General features: G+C 44.7%; 1 protein-coding gene across 5 annotated transcripts in view; it reads left to right on the forward strand.

Annotated features, from left to right (window-relative positions):
* LOC143934022 (cell adhesion molecule CEACAM1-like) overlaps positions 1-14,773 on the forward strand; it is a 194,302-nt gene that overhangs the window by 116,918 nt on the left and 62,611 nt on the right. The window contains exon 7 of one of the 5 annotated variants that reach the window (XM_077457260.1): positions 12,504-13,201. The exons of 3 other annotated variants lie outside the window; for them this stretch is intronic. In XM_077457260.1, coding sequence (XP_077313386.1) covers positions 12,504-12,706 — 203 coding nt within the window. In that variant the 3' untranslated portion in view covers positions 12,707-13,201. Of the gene's footprint in view, positions 1-12,503; positions 13,202-14,773 lie in introns of those variants that run through there. One more of the 5 variants, XM_077457255.1, reaches the window with a different exon arrangement.

Genomic DNA, 14,773 nt, shown 5'->3' on the forward strand with positions numbered 1-14,773 from the left:
GGCGGCTAAATCACCTGACAAGTCGCTCCTGTGTGAACCGGCACTTAGGTGTCAAACAAATAAACTGGAAGGCAACGCTGGAGAAAATGGTCAATTTGGCAAAGCCTTTGGCCCCCAGGGCAGACATGAATTAATTTGAAAATGCTAAATTGGTGGCCTGAGGAGTACATATCTCAGGGAGAACAGTCTGGTCCAGAAGTCCAAAAGAGCAGATGCCATCTATGTCCCCAGGCTGTGGTCCTACAAGAGGCTGCATCTTCTGTCAGATAAGACTGAACCCAGGCCATCACTCTCTGGTCTTCCTTAGGCACTTCCCTCCAGGCTTCCTTCCAGGCTGTGGCTCGGCTCCTATAGTTGTGACAGGAGGAGGAGGAGGGCGATGGTGAACCTCCCAGCTGCCACTTGCCACAACCTCCTCCCGGCTGAGGTCTTCCTGTGTGTGAAAATGGGACATAGTTTTAGTTTTTGGTCATCAATCACACAATTTTGTGCTCATGACTGTTGCAAATTGAATGTACCAAATAGAACAGACTATCATTCTTAGCCCAGCATTTTTCATTCTTGTCCCAATCATTTTTGTTCACTACTGTCTATTGAGATGTAAACCACTTTGTTAAATCACAACTTACTGATCAATAATAACATCTAGTTAACATCATTAAATGTACGACAAGAAATATGTTCAACAATGCTATACCTGTCTCAAGCTGGGCCCCTCCACATGTTGCTGCCTGGAAGGCCCAGGTTGGACATTGGAAGCCTCAGCTGGGGGTGAAGGAAGTCTTGAAGAAAGACTGTAGAGTGGTGGCCTGGGTTCCCCCTGGTCTGCCAGAAAATGCAGCTTCTCGTAGTACAACATCCTGTGGATATAAATGGCATCTGGATCTCCCGATCTCAAGGAATCCTGGAACTTCTTGTGCTCCCTGAGATAAGTACTCCTCAGGGCACCAATTTTGGCCATCACATAGGTCATGTCTGCCGTGGGGAGCATGATTTTCACCAAATCCAGCACTTTCTCCAGCGCTGCCTTCCTCTTTCTTAGGTCCTTAGAAAGATGGTTTTTCATCTGCCACAGGCAGGGCAGCTCCCTGAGCATATCAATGATTAGCTCGAGAAAATGGGGTTCCTTGAAGGGATCCATTTTGTCTGCAAAACACAACACAAGACAAAATCTAATAATGTCAGGCTAAACTCTCTCTAATCTTGTGCCAATATAGGCCTCAATCTAGAAGCAGTATAGGCTAGTGATGTACCAAGTTAAAATTGTACCTTCGTTTGAATGATCGGTGCTTCAGTTCCTCCTTCCTCTACTCACAGATCGTACGTACGACACATGCGTGTTGTTTTAGCTACAGTACGCATGCGTGAAACTCTGCCCGCACCTGACGTTCTTTCTGGACTATTCCCTGCCCCTTCGAATTTGGTGCAGTGGGGAGAGCACGTGGCGGAGACACAGCAAGTGCGCACTAATAATAGTTCCACTAACGAGGAGGAGGGCGAGGAAAGCCCGGAGCCTGAAACGTCCCAATCCTGGAGGAGAAGATTTAAGGCCTCAAATATGTATTTTGGAGAGATGTTGGAGATGGTGGACATATTGAAGAGGAACGACTATGATGGGAAGTATGGACCTTACCCAAACCCAAATATCAGGCCAAGATCATGACTAAAGTTGTGAAGAGTCTTCAGAAGAATTTTGTGGTGCGACGATCCAAGGATCAACTGAGAAAACGCTGGTCAGTCCAGAAACTGAGGGAGCACGATCAGTACAGAAGGATCAAGCGAGTTATTCAAAAAAGTAAGTAGTTGTCGTGTGTTCATATTATTATTATTGCTTGCATACTGCTCCATGTGCTTTGATTTAATGTTGTACAGTTTAAAATGCCCACTTTCAGGTTCATGGGTTCAATCGTTCGTAATAAACATCGTTCATTAGCCCACTCCAAAAACCCATGTTTTGCCAACTTACACTTCACTACATTTGTTCACACTACAGGTAAGTATTCCAGCTTTAGAAAGTGTCAAAAATAATGTTCTCACCTTTGAACTCGGACAAAAAACACAATTGTACGACACTTCCAAGCAATTTTTCATATTCCTATTTCTGCCCTCTGTGTGCTAAGTATTCCTTTTTTACATTCTCATAGGGGAGAAAAGACACGGGACGTCTGAGGACACCAGGGACCCCACCCCTCCCAAAGAAGGGGAAATACCAACACCAGAAGCAAAGGAGGAGGAGGAAGAAGGAGAGATTGTTGAAGTTGGCCAAATTGTCACCACAACGGGTGCGTGTCGGAGACCACAGCTTCCGGAAAGCTAATCAATGTATGTCTGCATATTTATAATACATGGTGTGTTTATTTTTTTAGGTGATGTGGAAGAAGAATCACATTTTACCAGTGAAAGTGCCCAGATCCTCATTGGGGAGATAATGGGGTGCAATTGCGATTTAGAGAATATACAGAAAAACATCAATGATGTTCAACAGAAAATTAAGAACATCATTGATGTTTTGGGGAGAGTCTGAAACACCCCAAACTAGCTAGCATAGTTTTTATTTTTCACAAAAACTTTTATATTTTTCAAAAAGCCAAATTTGGAAGATGCACACGGTGTGTCAACATGTACTATCTCCCATCATGGGGGATCAATGTATGTGTTTTGTGGGTGCAACCCCTTCCTTGCTACTAAAGTGGCTGAGATGAAGGGGTTGCACCCCCAAAACATATACATTGATACCCCATGATGGGAGATGGCACATGTTGACATTAGGCATGGGATCAGGAGGAAACTGGCCACTTTTGTATTCTCAATGTGTGTGCATCTTCCAAATTTGGCTTTTCCAGGGGTGACACCCCATCTGGCAATATCAGCACAGTTTGTACATACTCATGTCTAATATTGTCTTCACTTTTCAAAGTTGAACTTTGTAAGTTCCTGTGTTCTGTATGTTATGCTTTGATAGATGCCTGTTTACACAAAAACGCCAAGTTATAAAAATGTTACCCAAAATAATGTTTTCTATACACCAAATATGTTGGTTTGTTGTAAAACCCTTTTCTAAATGCACATGTGAATGTGCTTTGAGTAAAAAGTGAAATTATCAACAATGTGTGGCTTCCTTGTTCAATGCGCAAAAGCAGTATTTGTAGTAAAGTTGTTGGTTTCTGTGGCAATGGGTGTTATTTACTGAAGGCAAATCCACTTTGCACTCCAAGGGCAGTTTCAGGTGCACTTTTGCAGTGCACTTGTAGTGCATAGTGGATGTGCCTTTAGTAAATAATACCCACAGTGATGTTTAAATTTCCCCAATCGCGCCATTTTCATGACCCCACATATTTCTGCCATGGTGCTGAAAATGAGCAATATTTTTATCACTAATGCACTACATACTTTATCAACAAAAACAAGGTGTGTGTGTAGCAGACCCGCAATATAATAAGATTATCTGAAGAAGAGACTGTCATCTCATCTTGCTCAGAGCTTGGGTTTGTACTGTTGTTAAAAAAGGCCCAACAAAAAACAGCAAAAATACCTATGAGACACCTAAAACAAAGCCAAGCAGTCAATGAAAACAAAGATTAATGGAGTTTCAAAGAAAAATGTATTAAAATAATGCCTCTCAGACATCGTCTGTGGGTAGGGGGGCCATTGATATGCCAAAGTACTTCATGTATTGGTTTCTGGCCTCGCGGGTGCTTTGGGGGGCAAGCCAGGACGAGAAGCTTCAAGGGCCATGAGGTTGTCATTTTCCGGCAAGTCTGCATCTGGGCCAACTGAGACCACATAGTTAGCTGAATGTTTTTTCAAAAAATTGTGCAGAATGCAGCAGACAAGCACAATGTGATTTAGTTTATATTCCGCCATGTGGATTGGCATCAAAAATAGGCGGAACCGGCTGGCCAGTATTCCGAAAGTGTTCCTCACGACTCCTCTGGCTCTGGCCAGCCGGAAATTAAAGATCCTCTGATCCGGGTGAGGGTCCTCATCGGGAAAGGCCAGATGGTTTGACAGAGCAAATGCCTCAGCCACGACAAAATGAACAGGAGTCCTTTCAGATTCTCCTCTGGAGGTGGCAAGCCCAGACTGCCACTCTGGAGACGCCAGTAGAATTCCGTCCGTGCGAACACTCCACCATCCGACATCCGGCCATTTTGCCCCACGTCCACATAAAGGAAGTCATAGGTCGCTGACACCACCACCAACATCACGATACTATTAAACCCCTTGTAATTATAATAGTACGACCCCAAGTTGGGGGGTGGGACGATGCGGAAGTGTTTCCCATCAATTGCACCTCCACAATTGGTAAAGTTCCAACGGCTGGCAAAATGGGAGGCCACAGTCTGCCATTCCTGTGGCGTTGAAGGAAACTGTGGAGTGAAACAGGGCTTGTGTCAAAGCTAAAAGCCCAACACCAAGCCCCTGCACAGCACAAACTCTACGACGAGTATGTACACCAAACATGGCTTAAAACGGTCGGCTGGTCAGAACGGACAACAGAAAGCACCGATAAACAGCAATGCCTGAAAGAACGACCTGAAACCCAGAAACGAGCAGACAATAAACAATGATAATCAAAGCGTATTATACCAAGATATAGTCCACAATGAGCAACAAATGCTTACTGACTACACGCACTGGTAAGCAGATATGCACCCACAAGCACAAACTGAAGAGCAGTAACGAACTGAAGCACAAATCTGAAAAGCGTGAATCGTCTCTCACCAAACTTCTACTAACACGCGATAAACACGAGATCAGCAGAAGGAGCCCAAAGGGTCCTGGACGTGGTGCTGGACTTCCCTTTTCTAGAGCTGTCGTACGTGGCTTACGTCGCCGCGTTCTTGGCAACCGGAAATTCCGTCAACCGAGTCCAACCGTGTGTATGCAACACCACTTCTGGACCACTTCCTGACTAAATCCGTCTGAATTTATCCGACAGATTTGGTTGCCGGAATGTCCGACCGTGTGTACGGGGGCTTAAAGAGAAAACTCTCTTAAGGGAGCCAACTGTCTTAGCTCGATCTATACAGTCATTTAAAAAAAATTTAAGGATGTGTGATTGGGATAAAGATCTCTTGGAAGGCCAAAGGTAAGTTTGTCCATACTTCTAATGGATTAATTAAATAGCAACTGAAATTATAACAACAGTTACATTATTTGCATCACCGTCACCTATGGCCACTGGCCAGTTTTAGAATATGCATATTTTTAATCAGCCAGAACTGATTAGATCGTCTACTGAAATGAATCAACATTTTGTAACAGTGATTTTTTTCTTTTTCTTTATTGAAATAAAGAAGATTAACAATTTGTTGAAATACTATTTTGCAGGCAATAATAAAGAAATAGTCAAGACCAATAAATTACACAGTGCATAATTATCTTTAGTTATGTCTATTTATTACAGTTCTCTTGCACGAAGAGTTAGATTTTAGGGAGTAACATTTTTAAGGCTGACTATAGATAGAAGAAGGATGTTAGAAATGTGCACAATGTCCAATTCAATTTAAGCAGTTTTGCAGACCAACGCTGTTGTAGACGATAGACATGCAAAAATTTCCTTATCTTGTTGGCCTAACAAGAACAATCAGACAAGGTATTCTAACCTGCTTGATTCCTATTCATATATGTAGGCTTTAGCTGGCAGTGTCTGTAGGTAGTTCATAAACATCACACTGTTACTCAATCTAGACAAAGATCTTTGGATTGGGAGAGTCATTACATTTTATGTGCAATTTAAGATATGTGTTTTAATTAGTTAGTAATTAAAATGACCCTGTGATATGCCAAGGCAGGGAAAGTCCAGTTAACTTTCCACTCCCCAGCAGCACATACACACCTTTACTTTGCTGACACATGGAGGTGGAAAGAAAATCCTCAATTCCGCGTAGGCGCCAACAGTCAACTTAACCCTTATACGGGGCTTTCATTCCTTGTTCTAAGTGGCTCATTGGTGCTTCTGACAGGTGCAAAGGAAAGGATGCCTCCAATGATATATTAAAAAGACCAAAGTGGAGCCAATAAGAGAAGCTCATTGATAGGGCTTCAATACAAGTTATAGAAATGCAGTCTGCTATTTCTCAGCATCTTTTGAAAATGCTAGTAGAATGACTATTATGCTAATATTTTGCTGAATATTTTGTAAGTCAGTAACTGGTAGAAAAATGTGGAACAATTAAACATAAACCAAATGTGAGCAAAATTCACCTGAGAACACACGCTGGAACAAGTTAAGAAGTTTTCTTTATTTGACTCGTACGAGGAGACACATTACAACAAAAGGACAGATATTTTCCTATTGGTTTTGACCTCTATGACCCGTGCAATAGGGCAGCATACATATGCCCTGTACACACGGTCAGAAATTCCAACTGAAAAGGTCCGATCGGATTATATTGTCGGAAAATCCGAGCGTGTGTGGGCTCTATTGGACTTTTTCCATTGGAATTTCCGACGCAAACAATTTGAGAGCAGAACCTCAAATTTTCCGACAACAAAATCCGATCTGACTTTTTTCGATAGCTTGTAGAGAATTCCGATCACACAAAGTGCCACGCATGCTCAGATCAAATTATGAGACCAAAGCTATTGGCTACTAGCCGCAATGTAGTCCCGTCGCAACGAAAGAACGTCATCATGTTCCAAACAATCGGATTTTCCTACAAATTTGTCCGACCATGTGTATGCAACACCAGTTTCAGACAAATCCATCTGAAAAAATCCAACAGATTTTGTTGTCAGAATATCCGACCGTGTGTACGGGGGCTTAGAGTTCAGCCTTATGAGCTCCTATCTGACTTGTCTGACTAACAATTGTAGGCCCACGTACACACGGTCGGAGATTTTGCCAACCAAATCCGTCGGATTTTGTCCGTCGGATTTAGTCTGACGGATTGTGTCTGAAACTGTTGCATACACACGGTCGGGCCAAGTTGTCTGATTTAGCGGTTGCCAAGAACGCGGTGACGTAAGCCGTGTACGGCGGGACTAGAAAAAGGAAGTTCAGCACCACGTCTGGCACCCTTTGGGCTCCTTCTGCTGATCTCGTGTCTATCACGTGTTAGTAGAAGTTTGGTGAGAGACGATTCGCGCTTTTCAGATTTGTGATTCAGATCGCTACAGCTCTTCAGTTTGTGCTTGTCTTTGCGTATCTGATAATCAGTGCGTGCAGTCAGTAAGTATTTGTTGATCATTGTGGACTATATCTTGGTATAGTACGCTTTGAAAGGCATTTCTTATTGTCTGCTTGCTTCTGCTATTCAGGTCGTTCTTTCAGGCCTTGCTGTTTATCTGTTCTTTCTGATGTCCGTTCTGACCAGCCGACCGTTTTCAAACCATGTTTCCTCTACGTACTCGTCGTTGAGTTTGTGCTGTGCAGGGACTTCGTGTTGGGGTTGTTACTTTGACACAAGCCCGGTCCATGAACAGAGAGGGGAGGCGTTGTGGACCAAGAATTGGTTGCGTCAGCGTAACCAGTTCTCACACATGCCTTTGCTCTGTGAGATCCAGGAGAATAATCCTGATGATTTCAGGAATTATCTCCGGATGACGGACCCCGTTTTTCACCGCCTGCTGGCTTTGCTGACCCCTTATATCACCAGACAGGATACCTGCATGCGGCAAGCCATCACTCCGGAGCAGAGGCTCATTGCCACGTTGCGCTACTTGGCGACTGGGAGAAGCCTTCAGGACCTCAAGTTCTCTACAGGCTCTGGGGGTCATTATTCCAGAGACCTGTTCTGCCATCATTCAGGTCCTGCAGAAGGACTATATGAAGGTAAGTTTTATCCTTTAATATCCCATTCTATGTATTTCATGATTGCTAATGTCTTGCATTTCTTTACTCATTCCTTAATTTCCATCATTGCAATATGCTCTAATTCATATGCTCTGCCCCTTTGTCCTCAGGCATATTTGCCTCACTAACTTCCCCACCATGCTCTTCTTGGCCCATAAAACTATAGTCTAGTCACTTAACAATGTCTTTTGTCAGCTCCATAGTATTGCTTTACCCTAAACACCCCCTAAAATGTCTACAGATGTGATGTGTGTGCTTCAATTCATGCAGAGTGTTTTTTTTTTTTGGGGGGGGTTGTGCCAAACTCATTAGGAACCCTCCTCCCCCCAACTGCTAGCTCAGCTGATAGCAATCCTCTATCTGTTGACTTTACCAAACTCAATACACACTATACCTACCTTTTTGATGCTCACATTTATGGATGAATTCACCTAAGCATGTAGCGCAAGGGCCTGCCTCAATACTTTCAAATGTTTTTTTTTTTGGTTTTAACCTATTAATTATCTGGATATGTAATATCAGAATGTCAAAAAGTGCTTACATTTTGGTTATTTTTTGTTATTATGACACTTCTTACCTGTCCCGTGGGCTGCCAATAGTGTAACTAAGGAGGGGCTTCCCAAATTATCACACATTATTTAGCCATTCAGCTCTCAATCAAGTGGAGAGGGTTACCTGTCCTAAACACCCCCCCCCTCATTTTTTTAGCAAGGGCCCATCAGATGGGGGGGGGGGGTGATGACTCTCATAAGGGGACATTAGACTTTAGGCTTTAAATACTCAGTTCCCAAAATGTTTGACTAATTTAGTCACAAAATGTTTGTGTGTAATCTGCTTGGAATGTTGATTGGTCAAATTAATAATTTTTGTTGTTGTTTCACTCCACAGTGTCCTTCAACGCCACAGGAATGGCAGACTGTGGCCTCCCACTTTGCCAGTCGTTGGGACTTTCCCAATTGTGGAGGAGCAATAGATGGGAAGCACGTCCGCATCGTCCCACTACCCAACTTGGGGTCGTACTATTATAATTATAAGGGGTTTCATAGTATCGTGATGTTGGCGGTGGTGTCTGCGACATATGAGTTTTTGTATGTGGACGTGGGGCAAAATGGACGGATGTCGGATGGTGGAGTCTTCGCACGGACGGAGTTCTACTGGCGTCTCCAGAGTGGCAGTCTGGGCTTGCCACCCCCAGAGGAGAATCGGGAAGGACTCCCGTTCGTCTTCGTCGCGGATGGGGCGTTTGCCCTGGCGAACCATCTGATGCGGCCTTTCCCCATGAGGACCCTCACCCCAGACCAGAGTATTTTTAATTTCCGCCTGTCCAGAGCCCGAACAGTGGTGGAGAACACTTTTGGTATACTGGCCAACTGGTTCCGCCTTTTTCTTATGCCTATTCACATGGCGGAATACAAACTGAATCACATAGTGCTGGCGTGCTGTGTTCTTCACAATTATTTGAAAAAAGTTTCTGCGAACTATGCGGTCTCAGTTGGCCAACAAGAAGCAGACTTGATGGACAATGCAGATAACCTCACAGGACTTCAACATGCTCATCCTGGCTTGCCCCCCCAAAGCGCCCGTGATGTTAGAACCCAATACATGGACTACTTTGTGGGTAGGGGGGCCATTGATATGCCAGACAATGTCTGAGCGGCATTTTAAAAATAAATTTTGATCTGAAACTCCTTCATTTACTGCTTGGCTTGGTTTTAGGTGTCTCCTAGGTATAATTAGGTTTTATCAAGTTGTGCCTTTTTCACCAACAGTGCAAACCCAAGTTCAGAGCGAGATGAGGGGACAGTCTCTTCTTCAGATAATGTTATTATGTTGTGGGTCTGCTACACACACACCTTCTTTTTTGGTAACTAATGTATGTAGTGCATTACTGACCAAAATCGTGCTCATTTTCAGCACCATGGCAGGAAAATGGCATGATTGTCAAAATTTACACATCACTGTGGGTGTTTTTTTTATTAAAGGCACATCCACTATGCACTACAAGTGCACTGCAAAAGTACACCTGAAACTGCACTTGGAGTGCAAAGTGGAGTTGCCTTTAGTAAATCACACTCCTTCTCAGCACAAACTTAAATTGTACTCCAAATACATTTTTGTTGCCATGAAAAAGGAAGCCACACATTGTTGCTAATTTAACTGTTTAATCCAACCACATTCACAGGTGCGTTTTGAAAAGGTTTTTACAACCAACCAAGAAATTGTGTGTTTCCAAAACAGAGTTTACTAAAAAATGTTGTTTACTTGTTGTTTTTGGGTAAACAGGCATGTATCTAACTGTAAAGTACAGAACACAGGAACTTACAAAGTTCAACTTTGAAAGTGAAGACAATATCAGACATGATTATGCACAAACTGGTCTGATATTGCCTTCATCACATGGGGTGTCACCACTGAAAAATCCAAATTTGGAAGATGCACAGTGTGTCAACATGTGCTATCTCCCATCATGGGGGATCAATGTACATGCTTTGGGGCTGCAACCCCTTCATCTCAGACACTTTACACAAAACACGTACATTGATCCCCCATGAAGGGAGATAATGCATGTTTACACACTCTGTGCATCTTCCAAATTTAGAATTTTGAGAAATACAACATTTTGTTAGTAAAATTCCAAAAATAAGACCCTATCTAGTTTGGGGTGTTTCACACTCTCCCGAAAACATCAATGATGTTCTTCAAATTTCAATTAACATCATTGATGTTTTGCAGGATATGTTCCCAATCCCGATTGCACTCCATTATCTCCCCGATCTGGGCACTTTCACTGGTAAAACGGGAATCTTCTTCCACATCACCTACAAAACAAAGCAAAAAAAAAAAAAAACATGTCATATAAATATGGTGACATACATTGATGAGCTTACCGGAAGCTGTGTTCTCCGACACTCACCTGTTGTGGTGACAATTTGCCCAACATGCACGATCTCTCCTTCCTCCTCCTCCTGCTCCTCTGTTTCTGCTTTTGGAAGTTGTCCTTCTTTGTGAGGGGTGGGGTCCCTGGTGTCCTCATACTTTCCGAGTCTTCTCTCCCCTATGAGATTTTGAAAAAATAAAGAATTAGCACACAGAGGGAAGAATTAACAATATGAAACATTGTTTGGAAGTGTTGGTCAATTGTTTATTTTGGCCGAGCTTCAAGGTCATAACATTATTGGGGACACTGTGTTCAGCTAGAATACTTACCGGAAGAACGATGTTTCCTACGAACTAATGAAACCATGAACTTGAAAGTGGCCATTTTAAAATGCACAACATGAACTCAAAGCACATGGAGCAGTATGCAAGCAATAATAATCATATGAACACACGACAACTACTTACTTTTGTCAAGAACACGCTTGATCCTTATGTACTGCTCGTGCTCCCTCAGTTTCAGGTCTGACCAGCGTTTTCTCAGTTGATCCATGGATCGGTGTACCCCAAAATTATGCAGAAGAATCTTCACAACTTTATTCATGATCTTGGCCTTTCTGATATTTGGGTTTGGGTAAGGTCCATACTTTCCATCATAGTCAGTCCTATTCAATATGTCCACCATCTCCAACATCTCTGCAAAAGACATATTTGCAGCCTTAAATCTTGTCTTCCTGGATCGGGACGTTTCAGGCTCCGGGCTTTCCTCACCCTCCTCCTCGTTAGTGTAATTATTAGTGCGCACCTGTGTTCTCTCCACCATGTGCTCTCCCCACTGCGCCAGAAGCGAAGGGGCGTGGAATAGTCTGGAAAGAACGTCAGGGGCGGGCGGAGTTGCACGCATGCGCACTGTATATAAAACGTAACGCGCGTGTGTCGTCCGTACGATCTGTGAACAGAGGGAGAAGCTGAGGCGACGAACGCGCAAACGAAGGTAAAATTTTGAACTTGGCACATCACTAGGCTACACTGCTTCTAGATTGAGGCCTGCATTAGTGGAGTTTAGCCTGATATTAGGGTTTGTCTTGTGTTGTTTCTTGCAGACATTATGGATGGGTTTAATGACTATAGCTTCCTCCATCTGTTCATCGATAAATACCGAGACATGCCAATCCTGTGGCAAACCACGCACCCTCTGTATAGTAACAGACCAACGAGGAAGGCAGCACTGTTGGAACTAGTTGAGTTTGTGAAGCCGGTGGTCCCCAGGGCAGATGACAAATATATCAAAAAGAAAATTGGGAACCTCAGGAGTACATATATGAAGGAGAGGAATAAGGTGCTGAAGTCCATGAAATCTGGAGCTCCAGCAGCTGAGGTTTATGTCCCCACCCTGCGGTATTATGACAGGATGCATTTTCTGGCAGACCAGGCTGAGGCCAGAGAATCCTTCTCTACTCTTCCTTCCACGTGTCCTTCTATGCTACATTCCACACCTGATGAGTCTTCCGACGCCCAACCTGGGCCTTCCACTCAGGAAGAACTGGAGGAGCCCAGCTTGAGCCAGGTATAGTATTGTTGTACATATTTGTGGAGTCAAAATGAATGATGTTAACTTGATTTCTGCTCCCTAATTGGTGAGTTTTGAAAGTGTTTCACATATCAATAGACAGTAGTGGCCAAAACCTTTGGGACAAGAAAGAAAAATGCTGGGCTCAAAATGATAGTCTTTTCTATTGGTTAACAATTTGCAACAGTGTTGATGTGAAAATTGTGTGTGTTTGATGAACCAAAAACTCAAACTATGTCCCTTTTTCATACACAGGAAGAACTCAGCCAGGACCAGGAGGGTGTGGAATGCAGCAGCCAGGAGGTGGCTGTGGAAAGTGGCAGCCAGGAGGAGGCAGAGGTAAGCGGCAGCCAGGCGGTGGGCAGCCAAAGGAGCCTCACCGAATGCCAGGTCCCTCCCCTCCGCCTTCCACGCAGAAGGGGCGAGAAAGGGGGGGAATGTTGAGGAGTCGGCCCTGAGGCTGATTGGTGAGGCTTCTGCGGCACTCCAAGCCAAACCCACCTACCAAGAGGCCTTTGCCGCCTTGGTTGCATGCAAGCTTGAGAAAATGTAGCAGGGGCAACAGATCTTGTGTGAGCAGGTTATTCTCCAAACCCTCAACACGGGTCTGTTGGGCCAAATGACACCAGAAACACACTTGTGTCGTTTGGCCCATGCCCCTGCTCCTCCTCCTCCTTCTGCCACACCTCCAGCACCACAGCCACAGCCTGGAAGGAAGCGTGGAAGGAAGACCAGAGAGTGATGACCTGGGTTCAGTCTGGTCTGACAGAAGATGCAGCCTGTTGTAGTACCACAGCCTGGGAACATAGATGTCATCTGCTGCTGTTCCGGGTTTCATGGACTTCAGGACCAGACTTCTCTTCCTCAGATATGTACTCCTCAGGCCACCAATTTTTACGTTGAAATAGCTGATGTGTGCCCTGGGGGCCCAAGGCTTCACGAATCTCCCCAGTTTCGACATTGCTGCCTCCCTCTTTATCTGTTAAGCCGCGTACACACGGGCGGACTGTCTGGCCAACTTAGTCCGTCAGACAATCCGACGGACAGTCATACTTTCGAATGAACGGACTTGACCACACACACCACTTTTTGAGCGGACTAATACGGCGTACTAAGTCCGCCATACTATCCGCCCTACTTTTGAAATGAACGGACTCGCCCACACGCGCGGAGGAAAGTCCGCTCATTTCGAGCGCGTCTCCAGGTAGGCGGGGCCCGCAAAGGAGACGTCGCTGACCCCGCCGCCTGGTATGGACTTAAAGGGGAACCCCAACGCCGAAAAAAATCGGCATGGGGTCCCCCCAAGTCCACAACAGACCCTTGTCCGAGCACGCTACCCGGCCGGTGTTTTTTGTGTTTTTTTTGGTACTTTTATTTTTCAGGTGAATGGGTAGGGGTACATTGTACCCTATACTCATTCACATAGGGTGGGGGGCCGGTATCCGGGGGCCCCCTTATTAAAGGGGGCTCCCGGATTCCGATAAGCCCCCCGCCCGCAGACCCCGACAACCAACGGCCAGGGTTGTCGGGAAGAGGCCCTTGTCCTCATCAACATGGGACGACAAGGCACCCCCCCATGTTGAGGGCACGCGGCCTGGTACGGTTTAAGAGGGGGGGGGCGCTCGCTCGCCCCCCTTTCCTGGCCGGCCGGGTAGCGTGCTCGGACAAGGGTCTGTTGTGGACTTGGGGGGGACCCCCGCGCCGATTTTTTTCGGCGTTGGGGTTCCCCTTTAAGTCCATACCAGGCGGCGGGGCCAGCAACGTCTCCTTCGCGGGCCCCGCCTACCTGGATACCCACTCGAAATGAGCGGACTTTTCTCCGGGCGGGAAAAGTCCGCTCATTTCAAAAGTACAGCGGACTGGCATACACACGGCCGGATTGTCCGCCGAAATGCGAGTACGACGGACAGTATTTCGAACATTCCGAAATACTTAGTCCGCCGTACTGCACACTAAAAAAGTCCGCTGAAGCCCACACACGAGCGGACTGTCCGCTGAAATGTGTTTCGGCGGACTAAGTAGGCCATACAGTCCGCCCGTGTGTACGCGGCATTACTGACACCGAAATAAAGGTATTTTTTGTTTGGATGAAATACTTGCGTATGTGTTTTACTTCAAAAAGGCCAGTTTATTTGTGAGCAGGCAGGTACATTTCCAAAAAACAAAGTGAAATAAATAACAAGGGGTGCCAACACTAAACAACCTCCTGTAGATTAACCACCTCAATACAGTGCAGTTACACCCCCTTCCTGACCAGACCAATTTTCAGCTTTCAGCGCTCTCACAGTTTGAATGACAATTACTCAGTCATCCAACACTGTATCCATATGAAACTTGCGTCCTTTTTTCCACACAAATAGAGCTTTCTTTTAGTGGTATTTAATCACTAGTGGGTTTTTTATTTTTCTATAAATAAAATAAAACGTACATTTTGTGAAAAAAATGCCTTTTTCTTCGTTTCTGTCATAAATTTTTGCTAAATTAGTAATTTTTCTTCATAAATTTTGGCCAAAATTTATACTGCT

This window comes from Lithobates pipiens, unplaced genomic scaffold, assembly GCF_037356315.1.
Source record: "Lithobates pipiens isolate NorthernLeopardFrog02 unplaced genomic scaffold, aLitPip1_a1.2 Scaffold_27, whole genome shotgun sequence".
NCBI classification, from domain to species: domain Eukaryota; kingdom Metazoa; phylum Chordata; class Amphibia; order Anura; family Ranidae; genus Lithobates; species Lithobates pipiens.